At 42.8% G+C, this 14,606-nt stretch overlaps 2 protein-coding genes across 2 annotated transcripts in view; one reads left to right on the top strand and one right to left on the bottom strand.

Moving 5' to 3' along the window:
• Positions 1–14,606, bottom strand: part of trpa1b (transient receptor potential cation channel, subfamily A, member 1b) — a 156,586-nt gene that overhangs the window by 54,537 nt on the left and 87,443 nt on the right. The window lies entirely within an intron of this gene.
• The window catches only part of kcnb2 (potassium voltage-gated channel subfamily B member 2), a 98,841-nt gene continuing 86,015 nt past the window's right edge, over positions 1,781–14,606 (top strand). Inside the window, exon 1 of the mRNA XM_034706823.1 lies at positions 1,781–2,490. Coding sequence (XP_034562714.1) covers positions 1,906–2,490 — 585 coding nt within the window. The 5' untranslated portion in view covers positions 1,781–1,905. The remainder of the gene's footprint in view (positions 2,491–14,606) is intronic.

Here is a 14,606-nt window from a genome sequence, read left to right as displayed (position 1 = left end):
TGTGTGTGTGTGTGTGTGTGTGTGTGTGTGTGTGTGTGTGTGTGTGTGTATAAAAGTGTAATTGCACTGTAGCCTAATCCAATATCTAAAAATAATTAAACTACTTTAAAAAAAAAAATCGTGCTCCAGCCACTATAGCTTCCCAGATCTAAACGTCGTTGTGTTTAATTTCTTCCTCCAGACAGCATTCTGATATCAATTTGCAATGAGGTGTAGGACGTGGTGCAGCCTGCTTGCACCCCTCTTCTCCTCCTCATGTAGTGTGCAGCGGGACACTCCGCAGTTCGCTTATCCCGTTCCTTCCCGTTGCCTTTTACGCGCGCGACGTCTGCAGCACACAGTGATTCAGTGAGCCAGTCTTCTCCGCACGCGCCAGGCTGTATTTGGATGAAGGCAGTCAAGGCAGGACTCTTTTCACCTCAGTGCTTCAATGGCGAAACAGCGCTGGTTTCGTCCCGGTAACCCTCTGTAGATGAAGACATTCACGTTTTTTTTCTTCTCATCGCGACTCATTTTCAACAAGATGTGGGACGCGCGTTCTCTACGCGGAGACCGCGGAGTTCTCTCCTCAGCTGTGGCCGCTTGACTGGAGGGGGATCCCGGCTCCCTTTTCATCCGCTACTCCCTTAGGAACGAGTGGAGTTTGCATGCAAAAGGTGGTTTATCTCGGCAAGGTGAGGGAAACTGTTTTCTGTGACTTTTAAATGAATTTGGAGCCCACATTGAACGATATCGAAAGCACAATTCGTGTGTTGGCAGAGCAGATCTGTCAGACTAATTTACATTCTGTGCAAGGTGTAAGGCAACAAAAACCCGACCAGGGGAAAAGACGTTGTAGAGTAACAGGTATGCAGTGTTTCTGAATTTATAGGACTGCAGAACACGCAGGACGGACAGATTAGTAATGACATTCTGCTTTATATTCCCCACTGCTACTTAAATACTCACAATACACCGTTTAGAGTGTAAATATGCTGCTCTGGGGCTTATGGCACAATTTATCAGGCACTGCTTAATACAGCTAAAAACTGTTGCATTCATGTACTGTACATCCGCTTAATTCAATCCTGTAAGAGGATGTTACTAAGTTAAACTGTCAACCTGTTTCCTTTAATTAGGAGATTTGTATATTTATAACTTTCATCTAAATGTAAGTGTTGAAGGATATTTAAAAAATATACTTTTATTCTTGAGTTTGATTTGAAATTGATCAAAGAGTGTGAATATGAAAAAGCAAACATGACAGTGGAGAATGTATTAATAACTAAAAAGTTTGAATAAAAAGATCTAACCTGCCCTTAAACGTGTTTTATCCTCGGAGGGTATATCAGTGGATTTCAAGGCTCCTTTCAGTCCATTTGTTTCCTGACTAACCACTCAGTGAGTCCTGTGTGGAGCGATGGGGCTGCATAGAAAGTAGTGCTCCAGCTGGAGTTCCTTCCCTCTCTACAGCCACAGCAGTTGCCGGAAGGGAGAGCAAAGCAAAGCAGCCATATTGACTGTTAAAACAAAATCACTGATTCTGTCTAACACTTGCTTTGAAAACTAACGACAGGGATCAATAAATGTACAAGTGTTACTATTTTTGACTGAAAATACAGATTATTTGTGAGTGTGTCCTCACGCAGCTTGAGAGGAACAGGTTTATTTTTGTCTCTTGAAACATGTGCAGAGCATACAGATTTAACAAACTCATCTATTGATGCTCAGTTTGCTGAACTAGTTCATGATCAGTTATGTAGTCGTCTCACTGACTGTCTCTTGTCTCTTGTTTTTTCAGTCATGGAGGGACTTTTCTAAAGAGGATCCTACTTAAATCAAAACTTTAGACTCCTCTTTTTTTCTACCCCCCTCCTATTTTTTGTAATTTTACCATCTTCTTAGTCGGTCTCTTTTTCCACCAAAATGGCCGAGAGGATTGGACCAGCAGGGCTCAAGCCCGCCAACATCCGAATCGCTCCCTCCCTGCCCCCCGAACCCATCGACATCATCCGCACCAAAGCCCGCTCCCGCAGAGTCCGCCTTAATGTAGGGGGGCTGAACCATGAAGTCTTATGGCGGACACTGGACCGACTACCCAGGACCCGGCTGGGCAAGCTCCGAGACTGCAACACCCACGAGTCCCTGATGGAAGTCTGCGATGACTACAGCCTGAACGAAAATGAGTACTTCTTCGATCGTCACCCGGGGGCCTTCACCTCCATTCTGAACTTTTACCGCACAGGGAAGTTACACATGATGGAGGAGATGTGCGCCCTTTCGTTTGGCCAGGAGTTAGACTACTGGGGGATTGACGAGATCTACCTGGAGTCCTGTTGCCAGGCCCGCTACCACCAGAAAAAGGAGCAGATGAACGAGGAGCTGCGGAGGGAGGCCGAGACGATGAGGGAGAGGGAAGGCGAGGGAGAGTTTGATAACACCTGCTGCCCAGACAAGAGGAAGAAGCTGTGGGATCTCCTGGAGAAGCCCAGCTCCTCCGTGGCTGCCAAGGTAAGGAACCAAATCGGGAAGTGTGATCGCACCTCCCCCTTCTCACATTCCCTGATCGCGCTCCAAGCAGAACACTCTGCCTGGATCATAGCACATTACAAATACACCTTTCCTCACAGGCCTGCTCTCACCTGTAATAAATAAGCAGAGTCCTTCTATTTGAATCTTAAACAGGCGTGTACTGTACAGTCATCAGGTGTTTTCCTGTGCCATCTGTCTGGTTCCCATCTTTGTGCAGAGCAACAGTTGTTAGGGCTGGACTAAATATAGAAAAAGATGCATGTGAGCGCACAGCATGCAAACAAACATCACGGTTAAATAAAATGCATAGTTCTGTCGCTGATAGCTTGGTAGTGAAGTCACCACAGGAGCTACATTTAGTCTCCATTTGCTTTGACAAATTAATTGGCAAGTACGTCAGTGCTGGTGTTGAATTCTGTGCAGGGATTAAGTGTGTCAGCGTTGAGCAGATTTGTCAATGATTTGTGACACGGCAGTTCTCTTGTAGGGATTGGTACATGTCTCCTTGCTATCATGCGTCAGTCTTAGTCTGAGTCTTTCATTTTGGATTTGACAGCATGATGTCAAAAGTTTGTTGCAGGTGTGTTGAGGAAAAGTGATGTGTCTGAAGGCATTTGCTATTTTTACTCTGAGCTTATTTCCTTGGCTTGATGCAAACTGAGGCAGTCATCAATGCTTTCCCTTTCCCACGGATAGCATGTGTAGAATACGGCTACAGGTTTCACTCATCCAGGAGCAATCTCATTGAAATAAAACAACAGTGTAGCGGTGTCATTGCTGCTAAAATTATGACATCTCTCTCAACTCTTCCTACTCCTCCTCCTCACCCTATCCCTGCTCTGACTTACCCTACCCAATTAGGTAGGTCAACCTTGATGAAATCCAATCACTGGTAATTTACCTTTGGTCTCCAGTATCCTGATCTCATCACCGTGCAGTACAGGACAGGGTTGGCCCCAGGATTATATTCCCTGTCAGCGGCTCATAAACACGGGGTTCCTGCGTAAGATCGAAGGAACATCACACACACTGAGTGAAAGAAAAAACAGCTCCTGTTTCTGTGAGTGCAGTGTGGTTCATTGTTGCAGACTCTCCCATTCAGGAGAAAAAATGTAGACTCAAGAATCAAGAGTGCAGACTCAAAAATATCGAGTGTAGACTCAGGCATCAAAAGGGCAAATTCAGAAATATAGAGCATGGATTGAAGAATCCAGGACATAAATAAAGGAGTCTGGTTAAGTTTGAAGAATAAAAAAGATGCATGAATATGCAGCAGAGAGTTATAGAACAAAAATGTACTTTCAAGTAAATAGAGTGTAGATTGTAACATCAGGCGCATAGATTCAAAAATAAAGGGCATAAATTAAAGAATCCAGAGTTTAGATTCAAGAATCACATGTTTTTAATTCAGGAAATATGAGCACAGTCAAAGAATCTGGATTGTAGATTTTGAACACAGTGAACAAACATGAACACTGGCTGTTTTTGAAGCCGTCTATATACAAGCAGTATGAACTGGTTTGGCCAAAATGTAGTATGTAATGTGTAAACAAGAGCAAAATTCGCCAAAACTACCCTGATTCAGAAAGAAATCCTCCAATTAACCAGTTTCCCTCACGTACTGTCCCACAATGCACAGCGCCAACGTTCTTCATCATCTTTTTTCAGTTTATAGCTAGTGACATTGAGTTTTTAGGTGCATTACTGCCTCCTACTGCGTGGGAGTGTGGACCACGGATGTTTCCAAAACTACAACACTATTGTTTAATGGCCTGTTACATTTACAGGGAAGTAATACACAAGAAACGCTTGTGAATCTTGTAACTTCAGGTTGTTACAGAGGAGATATCCACCTCACATAGCACATCTTAAATGTTTCTGACTATAAGTGGATGCTACAGAAGCGGTTTTGCTGTCAGCTTGGCCATCGTTTACTTCAGCTTTCTAAAACCGAAAAACCAGAGAAGTCTGACCGAGCATCCTGCAAAACAGAACGATCAGAACAGTCATACTGCATACTTCAAAAGCAGTATGCTGTACATACTATATACTACATACTGTGTTTGAAGGTAGTACGTATCAGCCTGTTTGAAATACAACCATAGTTTCAAAAATGTAAAGCAAAGAATGAAGAATCACAAGAACAGATTAAAGGATCTGCAGCATGGATTTAAGAACCCAGAGCATAGATTCAGTTTACGTCACCTTGATCTGGAATCACAGAGCTGTATCTGTTGTTCTAAAGGGTATGAATACGATATGCTAATGTGACAGAGCAATTACAGTCCAGAGCCCTTTAAAGAGTATCGAAACATGTTTATTCTTCCTTGCTGTATTAGTAATGCAAGGCTGCTGGGATTTGTGATTGACAAGCCTCCCGCCTCAGCTTAATAATTGTCTTCATCCTCTGTGAGCAAGCTATATATCTCAAGAATCAATTATAAGGAGGCTGCCAATACCTAACTTAAGGCAAACTCGGGTGACAGCAGCAGCAGGGTAATTTGATAAGCTGTAGGATATTTAAAGTGATTTACCACCTTAATATGGCTCCTCGGTCTCCAGACGCATCAGGGTATTGCTGACCTGAACACTATCATGTGGGGGAAGCCTGTGAAACCTTCAAGGGAAATCCCACCCTAATTCAAATTGCATTGATATTCCGCTGAGTGCTCCACTAGGAGGACTTGAACGCGACTGTAATGGCTCTGCCCCACGACTGCGCAAAGGTTATCCACAGCTGAAAGTACATTCAAAAGTGGACTCTCAGGGGGTGTTCAACTGTCAGAAGGCAGTTCCCCGAGGTCAGGGATGTCTTTTGTGGGGGCAATGAGAACCCTCGAAAGCCCTTGACCGAAGAAATACCTTCACCAGGCTTGTACACAGCTGTGTGCTTTTATATGAGGTGACTGAGCCCTTTATCAGATGCAATCAGAGTACTCTGGCACACACATCCTCTCTTTTTCTCACTCTCTTTTCCTTAATCAGATATTAACTGCTGCTTTATGGAACCTATGGCGCTCTCTGCCCTTAAGTAAAGGTTAGGCATGAGAGGACTGACCTTTTCAGGGGGGTCAATCAAGCTAGGATTACATTTATCAGCAATAACAGAAACGCATGCTTTGGGAGTTTTTGCAAGCCCTTGCAGAATTGAAAAGGTTGCAGATATTGCACCAAAAAAAGAGTCTGGAACAAGCAGTACAGAAGATCTTATGAGAGCTACAAGTGAAAAGATGTGCTGGGAAGGATAGTTGCAGAAGAAAGCCCTGAGAGAGAGAGAGTGATCTAAAAGATCCAGTCCTGTTAGTTACGCCCCAGGATGCCGAGGTGGATCGTTGCAAACCTTTTCTAATGAATAATGAATACAGTGGTCAAAACAAAGGGTGCATGGGCTAGTGCCGTGGCCTTTCTGTGTTACTGCATGACTTTTAGCTGAGTGACCCAGTAGCGTGAGAAGGAGGAGGAGGAGGAGGGGCAGGGAGTTACTCTGTGTCTGGTTCTATCTGGTGCTTGGCTTGTCATAGGTGTGCGTCCAGGGGGAAAAGCAAGAAGCTGATGTCACAACAAGATCTTGTAAGCCCTTGTACTGAAAGCAGCACCTGCAGGAGCTTCACATCAGAATATCCTCACATGAACTCCCATTAAAAGTGTGTTTGGGAAGATTTATTTAAAAAAGCATTACAGAAATTGCATAAAAACATCATTTTCACGGCTTCTAGCCTGTGGTAAACGACCGCCATGTGCTATTATATTATATAAGATTATTGTAACCAAACATCAAATGGATATTGCCATTGTTTTCTTACTGTAGGCTATAATTTCTATTAATCCAGTAGAACGTGTCATCCTTGATATGGAGCCAGAAGGATTTGTAATGCCCTGACCCTTTTCTTTTCACAGTGAGTCACTGCTTGAGCTCTGGAGCGACGCACTTAGCAAAGCTCATACAAGGGAGCCATATACAAAATGCTGCATTGCTGTAAGGCATCAGCTGGATACACTTTAAACTAAGTATACATGTGAGCTGTTGACTGGCAGCAGAAGCATTACTCACATAACACTATCTCTTTATTACTCATCAAAAAGCATTATTATCAGTCGTCATGATAATATTCTGCAGCTATTAGGCCGCTCATTACTTTAGTGGTACCATCACCCTCTGAGTCCTGACCAAAACCAACAACCCTCGCTGTGTATGTAAAAGTACTTCCTTTCTATTAGTAAACCGTAGTAGGAGATCATTTAAGGGAAATACTTATTAATTTATTATGTAGTTGTCATAGGACACAGAATCTAGCGTTATTAAGTGCTTTTAAGATCATCTTTGCAACCAACATGCTCAATAATAATAATAAGCATCTCGTCGGTTAAATACAAGCGATACTGGAGTCTCTTATATACTGACTTTCCTTCTTTAAATGCATTGCTATAAACAATCACATTAAGGCAAATACAGATTTGTGAGCACATAACATAAACTCAATTGTAATTTCCAAACTGTCAGTGTTTTTCTGCTGCATGTCGTATGTCACTGTGCCGGCATGAGCAGTCGGATATCTTAAATGCATTTCCTTCTATTTTCAGAAAAGCCTGATGTGCAGTGAGTGTATTATAAATATCAGGACGTCACCAACTGTTTGCTTCACAACCAGTGATTTAGTGAGAGCTTCAATATTAACACACGAGTCAGGCTGTGGTGCTGCGATCATAAATTAATGCTATTAGTTTTTACATGGATGCCTTCAGTGCTCAGTTTTAATATATGTGGAGCTCAGTTTGCAAGAGCAGCATGTTTTGCTTTGATTTGTGTTCATGCAAAGTTACTGTATGAGCTTTCCAGAGGATTAACATTGTGGTATGGAACATGAAAGCTGTAACACACCTTCAGTATGAGACGGGAACCATTCCCCCCTTTGGATTTTCTTCACTTTAGAGTCCATTTAGTGTGTGGGCAGTCCTGGGAAATAATGGCTGAAGATTCAAAGCATTTTAAAGAGATCAATGTTTCTTCTTGCCAGACCTTTCAAGTTGGGTTTTTCTATCTCCCTCATCCCTCTCTACATCAGCCGTGTCTAGCCTTGTGCTCGCTCTTAATGTGGATGTGCACCATTAGTCTTTCCTTATCTAATAATCGAGTCTATCTAGTGGGAATGCTAAGCAATGGGCTTGTATGGACGCAGACTTTTGCTGTTTGGTTCTCCCACGCTTTGGAGCAGCCAAAGTGAGTCCAGCACAGACACAGCTAAGGATGATGACACAACATGATGAAGCTGTAGCACAATACAATACTGTAACAAACACCTCCAATGCCAGTCTTTGTGAATGTCACTTTTGTCATATTTATTTTTCCTCACACGGCAGCCATTTTTTTCCGATGTCACACTCAGGGCGGGAAGCTAAAACACTGTGTTAGTGGTGTAGTGCTGCATCCATGTTCAAGGCTGTATTCATTTAAGGTACTATGTAAACAACCTGTATCATCTCATCACTGAAAAGACAGTTCATTGTAAAGATTCAGGGGGACATGGAGTAATGTCTGCAACAATATATGAAAACCTGTTAGCTGCTAGCCAGCACCTAATGCTGTAAATCACCCAGCACATAAAGTCAGTCGATGTTGTTCAGGTTATGAGTTTTGGACAGGTGACACATTCAACTTTAAAGCAGCGTAATGTGTGACATGAGAATATTCAATTAGCACACTTTTGCACTCTAACTTCACGGCGCTAGTTTCAGATCACTGCTGCTGAGCCTGACAGCCTCTTACTCTCCATCCATCCATTTCCTCCCAGGCTTTTACAGCACTGAGCAAGCAGTTGGCCTTTTGTGGGTATTGATGCAGCTTCTGACAGTGTGAGAGTTAAAGATGGAGGGAGGCGGTGACAGGGAAATAAGATTGAAGGCCTTAAGTCTGTTTAAAGTTAAACGTTCTCCCATTATATGCCCTTGGGTCAAACTCCAGCAGGAGGTCTTCTTATCATCCTTTCGTCTCTTTGAGGATTGTGGTCAATCTTCAGAAGGTTAAATCAATAGGCATCAGCGTTTTAGGAGAAAAATGTTCTCTGGCAAACATTGTTTTTTAACTTTTTGCTTATTTGGTGAAAAGCATGCCAGCTGGATGCTGACCTTGCCTGTTGAAATCAAATTCTGATGTTTTTAAGTCAGTTACTGCTCTGAAGGTGATACCCTGTTGCATTACAAAGAGTGGCACCAAGCTGCAGCAGTAAGTATTGTACTACATTATCTTATTTGGCCTTTAGTGAGTCATCCGAGTGTATTACAGGAGAGGAGTTTGTCTTTTAGGCGGTGCACACCTTCTGCAGTCTCCTGGTTACATAAGCCTTCCTCCAGGCCTCTAATCAGTACAGCCTAGCATTTAGGCAGCAGCACCTAAATCCTCTTTACCCCACAATCATAATCAGATAAGGGTGAACCTCCTAGATTATAGGTGACATGAGTCCTTATAGTGCATGGGCGGAGGAAGCAGCATTTATCATCTGGATGTTCCATGACACAGTTAAACCATGTCTCCCTGTTCACCGCTGTATCTTCTGTCAGATGGAAAACCTGTAACACAAAGATTGTGCTTCATTGGCCACAGTTACATGATGATTTTTAATTCAGAATTAATTATTCAGAATTAAATAATTCAGAATTAAAGTATTCTCCATCGTGTTTAAATGGAAATAGTAATTCGGAATTGAGGTTTACATGGAAAACATGTTTAATTGTCTTTATTCAATTCCGCTTAAGGTCTGGGGTATAATTTTGATTATAGTTCGGAATAAGCAGCTCGACACAAACATACTGCTTCACTTTCGTCAACTGAGGAGGAGAAGAGAGATAGACGACCGGAGAAGGAGGCGGAAGACCAGACTTTGGCGAATCCAAGCCGGTTAGTGCAACAGCTGCTCTACTTCAGCCTGAAAAATGTGCCCGCCAGCACGGAATATGTGCGTCATCGCGACAGGACAAGGGAACGAGCATGCGCAGAACGACCAGAATTAATTTAAAGCGGAATGAACGTATACATGATAGAGGAATTATTTAATTCGGATTTAAAATCAGAATAAACCAGCCACTTACTTCAGATTTAAGTTTAATTCAGAATGATCATTTTCATTCGGAATCAGGTGTTTACATGGTCATTTTAAATCTTTTTAAAGAGGATTTAATTTTAATTCTGAATTAAAGATGAATTAAAAGTCTCATGTAAACGTAGCCATTGAAATGACGTCTCTGGTGATGTTTGAGAATTGAACAAAATGAGGGTTATAAAGGGTGGGAGCTCAAAAAGGCAAGCAGCTGTACATACTAACTTAGAAACACTTCTTCTCCTGAGCTAATGTCACTCTCCTTAAACTCCACAGGAAGCTTTTTTGTCTGTTCATATTTTTATACGTGAGCTTTTCATTTGTTTAAAACTGCCATAACAATGCCAGCTGATTTGTTTTGGGGATACTGACTAGTTTGTTCTGCTCTTAACGCAAATTTCCTCATAAGGACAATCATCTGCTCAAGAGGTGTAAGCAGCAGAGAGAGTACTTTCTACTCTCCGCAGTTCTGCTGCTGCTGTCTAAATTCATGGTTTTGTTACTAAGAAGCAAAAATATCTACTTTGATGATAATAAAAGTCTCACATTCAGTCAGATCAGATACAATCTAACCGTAAAATAGAAAGCTAGTTTCAAGAACACTAATCCACAATGTCTTACGGCGTGATTCTGAGCATTAGATGTGTTTATATTATAAACTCATTTAATGGTGCATGATTGTGCTGATGCAAAATAAAGCAGGAATTAACACGCAAGGGAAACATAACACAGCCTTTAATTTTGAATGCTTGAAAATAGTGCTGTTGAGACTTTCTGTAAACTCTTCCTGGTAAGAGGCTGACTGGATGTCATGGGTTTTCCAGCAGAGGCATCCCTGGGTTATATTTAAACTGAAGAGCAGGATAGGACACTGCAGCCCTTTATTGATTTAACTAAAGCGTTGAATCTGTGAGTCCAACCCGCGGGGTGGAAAAGGAACATCTAAAGTGAGGCAGGGGAAGTTGCTGAAGACGAAGCACAAGAAGGCTATTGATGCAGCTTGATTCTACGAATTGATCTGTAGAAACCATGCTCTTGTACGTTTTTAATTATTTCAGAAATACCCATTCATCAATGTCTGCAGTAACAGGAAAACACACCTCCATCCTCCTCTGGTTTTGCTTTGCTTTGCACAAAAGACCTGCTGCTGCTTTCTTCCATTTCCATGATTATTAGCAGGAACTGGCATGCAGAGGAATACAGTCAAGACGCAGCTCAGCAGCAGCGGTGTCCCAGCAGAGCTGCAGGCACGTCTTTAGGCATATTACTGAACATGCACACACTGATTCGTGAAGGAAGATATCATGAAATGAGATTCAAGAGGCGGGCCTGGCTTCACTGTTATTTGCGCACATGAAGGAAAAGAATCACAACTAGATTCAGGGGAATAGATAAACTTGCTTGAAACAAGTCTAGTACAAACAACATGTCCAGTACAAGCCAAGGCTAATGAGCGGCCAGATGGTGTGAGAGGCCTGATGGCTGAAGTCTTATTAGTAATTCTACTGTCATCCCCGGAAAACACCCTCACATTTCCTAGGAACAAATCTGTTATGACTAAGACTGCTGCTACTGAGGACTATTTTCATAATCAATTAATCTGATCTGTGGAAAATGTTAATTTCCCAGAGGGGCGATCTTCAAAATGCTTGCTTTGTCAGACCAGTGGATTAAAAACTTTAAGATGTTTACCCCTGGGTTACTGAGGAATGAAACTCAAAGCAGGAGCGCTTCCTTCAATTTCAAGAGCCAGAAAAACAGGAGGTGCTAAGCTGAATAACTTTGACACTTTATTAATTGATTATGACGCCTTTTATGACATTTGCATATATAGAAAATGTTTTTGTTAATCCATCCTCAGCTCAAATTTGCTTCTTATTTCTGTTTTTTTGCCCACTTGGGGGCGTAACACCCAGATATAATCATGATCATTTGTTTGCAAATGCTTGACAGTGCAGCATCATTCATTTTGACATGTGGTTTTGTTTACCTGATGAACACCCAATATTTAATCTCCTTTTATGCTCTTTTTTGGTCTCCTCCAACTCTCAAGGAAATGTTTAGCTCTTTGAATTCTTAAAGCTCTGCCAGTTTTACAAAACTATCTACAAAATAATGTGTCTGCAATAAGTCGGGGGTAGGTGTTAACATGAAAACAACAATAGCCCTAATGCTAAGCTAACTGTGACTACGTATTTTAGGTTCTAAAAACCTCATGGTTCCTTTTGGTCTACCATTTCTTGTTACACTCTGTGCGAGTTGCACACTTCATGCTTGTTCCTCCTGCAAGAGGTCCAGAGGTACAAACTGGCAGTAAGCCCTGGGTCTGAGCACCATCAGAGCGAGACATAAATCCCATTGAAGGCGGGGAGTGGCTGAGAACCAACAACGAGCGTCAGCGCTGGCTGGCACTGCCAGCTTGACTGACACTCTGGGAAAGAGGCTAATGTGTTCCTTCCTACTTCCTGCCTTCCTTGTATCCTCCCCGTCCTCCTCCTCATTGCCTCCTGTGCTGCCCCCCCGTGAGGTTCGCTCGACCTGTCCTCTGCTGTTGTCCTCGTCTCAAGAGGAGTCAGAAAATAGGGGGAGACAGGGATGGGACAGGGAGAGAAGAGTCATCATTCTAAACGCTACGAACACCAGGTCTCTATTACGTGCTTCAGTGAACCCACTTCACACAGAAATACACAAGAACACACACTATGTACTCACAGCTAACAGTCAGTCTTCCACATCCCTGCACATACGTTAACTTTGATACACACAATGTGCCCTCAGTAGTTCAGCACACACACAGGTGCCCGTATGCAGACACACGCACACACAAATCTTTATCAGTGAACCTTCAAATACTGCTGAGCCAGCGTTCTCTGCGTGCCACAACACAGTGAGTGCCACACTGTCGTTTCCCTCGCTCCCCCCTGTGCCATCTCTCTTTCAATATCCCTCACCTTTTCTGCATTCCCTGTTTGCCACCCAAGCTGCCTTCAGAGCCTTGCTTTGCATTGGATTTTTTTTATTTCTTCTTAAACCTCTGGCTTCCTGCTCCCTCTCCTCTCTGTTTTCCTTCTCCTCCACACTTTTGTTTTTATTTACTCTTGGGGTGAAAAAGCTGATTTGTGATCCTGCTCCATGCTCCATCACGGAGGCAGTGATATGAGAGTGCATTGGTATTCATTGTGGGTGTTTCTACATTTGGCTCTATATTAGTCATGTTTATGATTTACTAGCACAGGTCGGAGAAGTGCTTCCTCAGGTGTTTCCACTTTCTGTTTGGAGCTGCAGCACTGAGGTGCTCTGCTTCTTTATAAATCAGGCGGCTTAACATGCAATAAATCCTTCAACAATCTGCATAATCTGATAAATGACATGTTGAGAATCCTCAATAACAAAAGAGGAAAATCCTTTAGAGGGCTTTCTATCTCCTCAGACCGAGAAAGCCCCTTCAAGGATCTCTCCAGAAGGGAAAAAAGGCATGTGTAAACAACTTAATTTTACTTGTGTCCTCAGAAATGCCGTGTTTGCGTAGTTTCCATGGTGACCGTGGTGTGCCATGGTGACTTATCGACACCCAGGGAGCAATTCATCTCTATACAGGCTGTGTGAGAGGCAGAGCAGCTGGTAGCTCAGCCCCCACAAACCAACCCCGAATGCAAATGTAAGGGGAAACACTTGTGCTGTGCATCATTGGTACAGTTCAGCCCTCACTGGGATGATTTTCTCCTCCGTGTTGAAGTGTTTTCGCTAATTTTTCTGTTTGTGTCACTTCTAACAATGCTTCAATAGTTCTCGCTGACACTGAAATTACCTCCTATTGTGCGGCGGAGTGTTTAAATGGGCTCACACAGTCATACTCTTTGCAGTCGCTACTGTGATATGATGGGCGTAGCTATACCGTTATTTTTAATTGTACCAAAAGGAATAATCTGCTCTCGTCTGTTTGAGCATAAAGAAAGGAAAGAGGCAGATTCTTAAAGTTAAGTTTGTCTTGATGTGAAAGAAAAAAAGAAGAATGGTGTCTCGGCCTTTCTGGAGGCCGATCAGAGGGTCTCCGGAGCCGAAGCAACAGAACAGGGACTTGGTTTTGTAGGGATATAAAAGATTAATTAAAACCTCTGCTTTAAGAAGGAGCCTCTGAGGATGTGTAAGAGGAAAGAGACAGATAGTGTGGATCAGTGGGAGGTTGAAAAGGGCTGAAGCTGCATGTTAGCAATTGCCACATGGAAACTGAGTGAAATCTGGAGTTTTGTGAGTGGGCAAAGCTTTTTGTCTTACTCCCCTTTTATTACCAGCCACCTTCTCTTTTTCCTCCTCCTGCTCTTCCTTTTTCCTGTTTTAGCTCCTCTGCTGGCCGGCCTCCAACTTCATACATCGATCCTCTCTTGTGTCATCACGCTCTTTGCGTCACAGTCGGCCATGCTGCCAGCTGTTTGCTGTCCCCCCACATCCCAGGAAGTGACAGAAGAAATTATTATTATATCTCCCGCTATTTGTTGCTCGTGTGTGAATGTGTGTGTGTGTTTGTGTGTAATTGTGTGTGTGCTGGCCTCCTGTGTCTTCTGCTGAGCCACAGGAGCTCCACAGTGCTGACCACAGTAACTCTGTACTGTTTCAAATGCCTGGATGTGCCTTAAATTTCAGTTTATCTGACATTCATCCAGAAAAAAGTTCATCTGGGAAAGTGTATCCGCATACCCAGCCATAAAAGTTTTAGCACAGTATTAAAGTATTTATGGCCGTGGCGGGGGATACAATCTTTTTGCTATTCCAAGAGTTTCTTTGCTTGAATTTTCTTGAGATGCAAGCCAGAAGAAGCGCTTTCGTTGCTGCTGCTAGTGATCTGGCTTAAGGATGGCAGATCTATGATGTCTAAACAGTTTGCCCAGACTTTTAAGCTAGCATCACCTGTATCATCAAAATGTTGGCTTTGCTCTGAATTATCGATAAACCTGCAAAACTAACATCCCATCAGCCTCCTGCACTTTGTGTTAGTCTCTAATTTAC

This window comes from Notolabrus celidotus, chromosome 17 (genome assembly GCF_009762535.1).
Source record: "Notolabrus celidotus isolate fNotCel1 chromosome 17, fNotCel1.pri, whole genome shotgun sequence".
NCBI classification, from domain to species: domain Eukaryota; kingdom Metazoa; phylum Chordata; class Actinopteri; order Labriformes; family Labridae; genus Notolabrus; species Notolabrus celidotus.
This window is presented reverse-complemented; position numbering and strand designations above follow the sequence as displayed.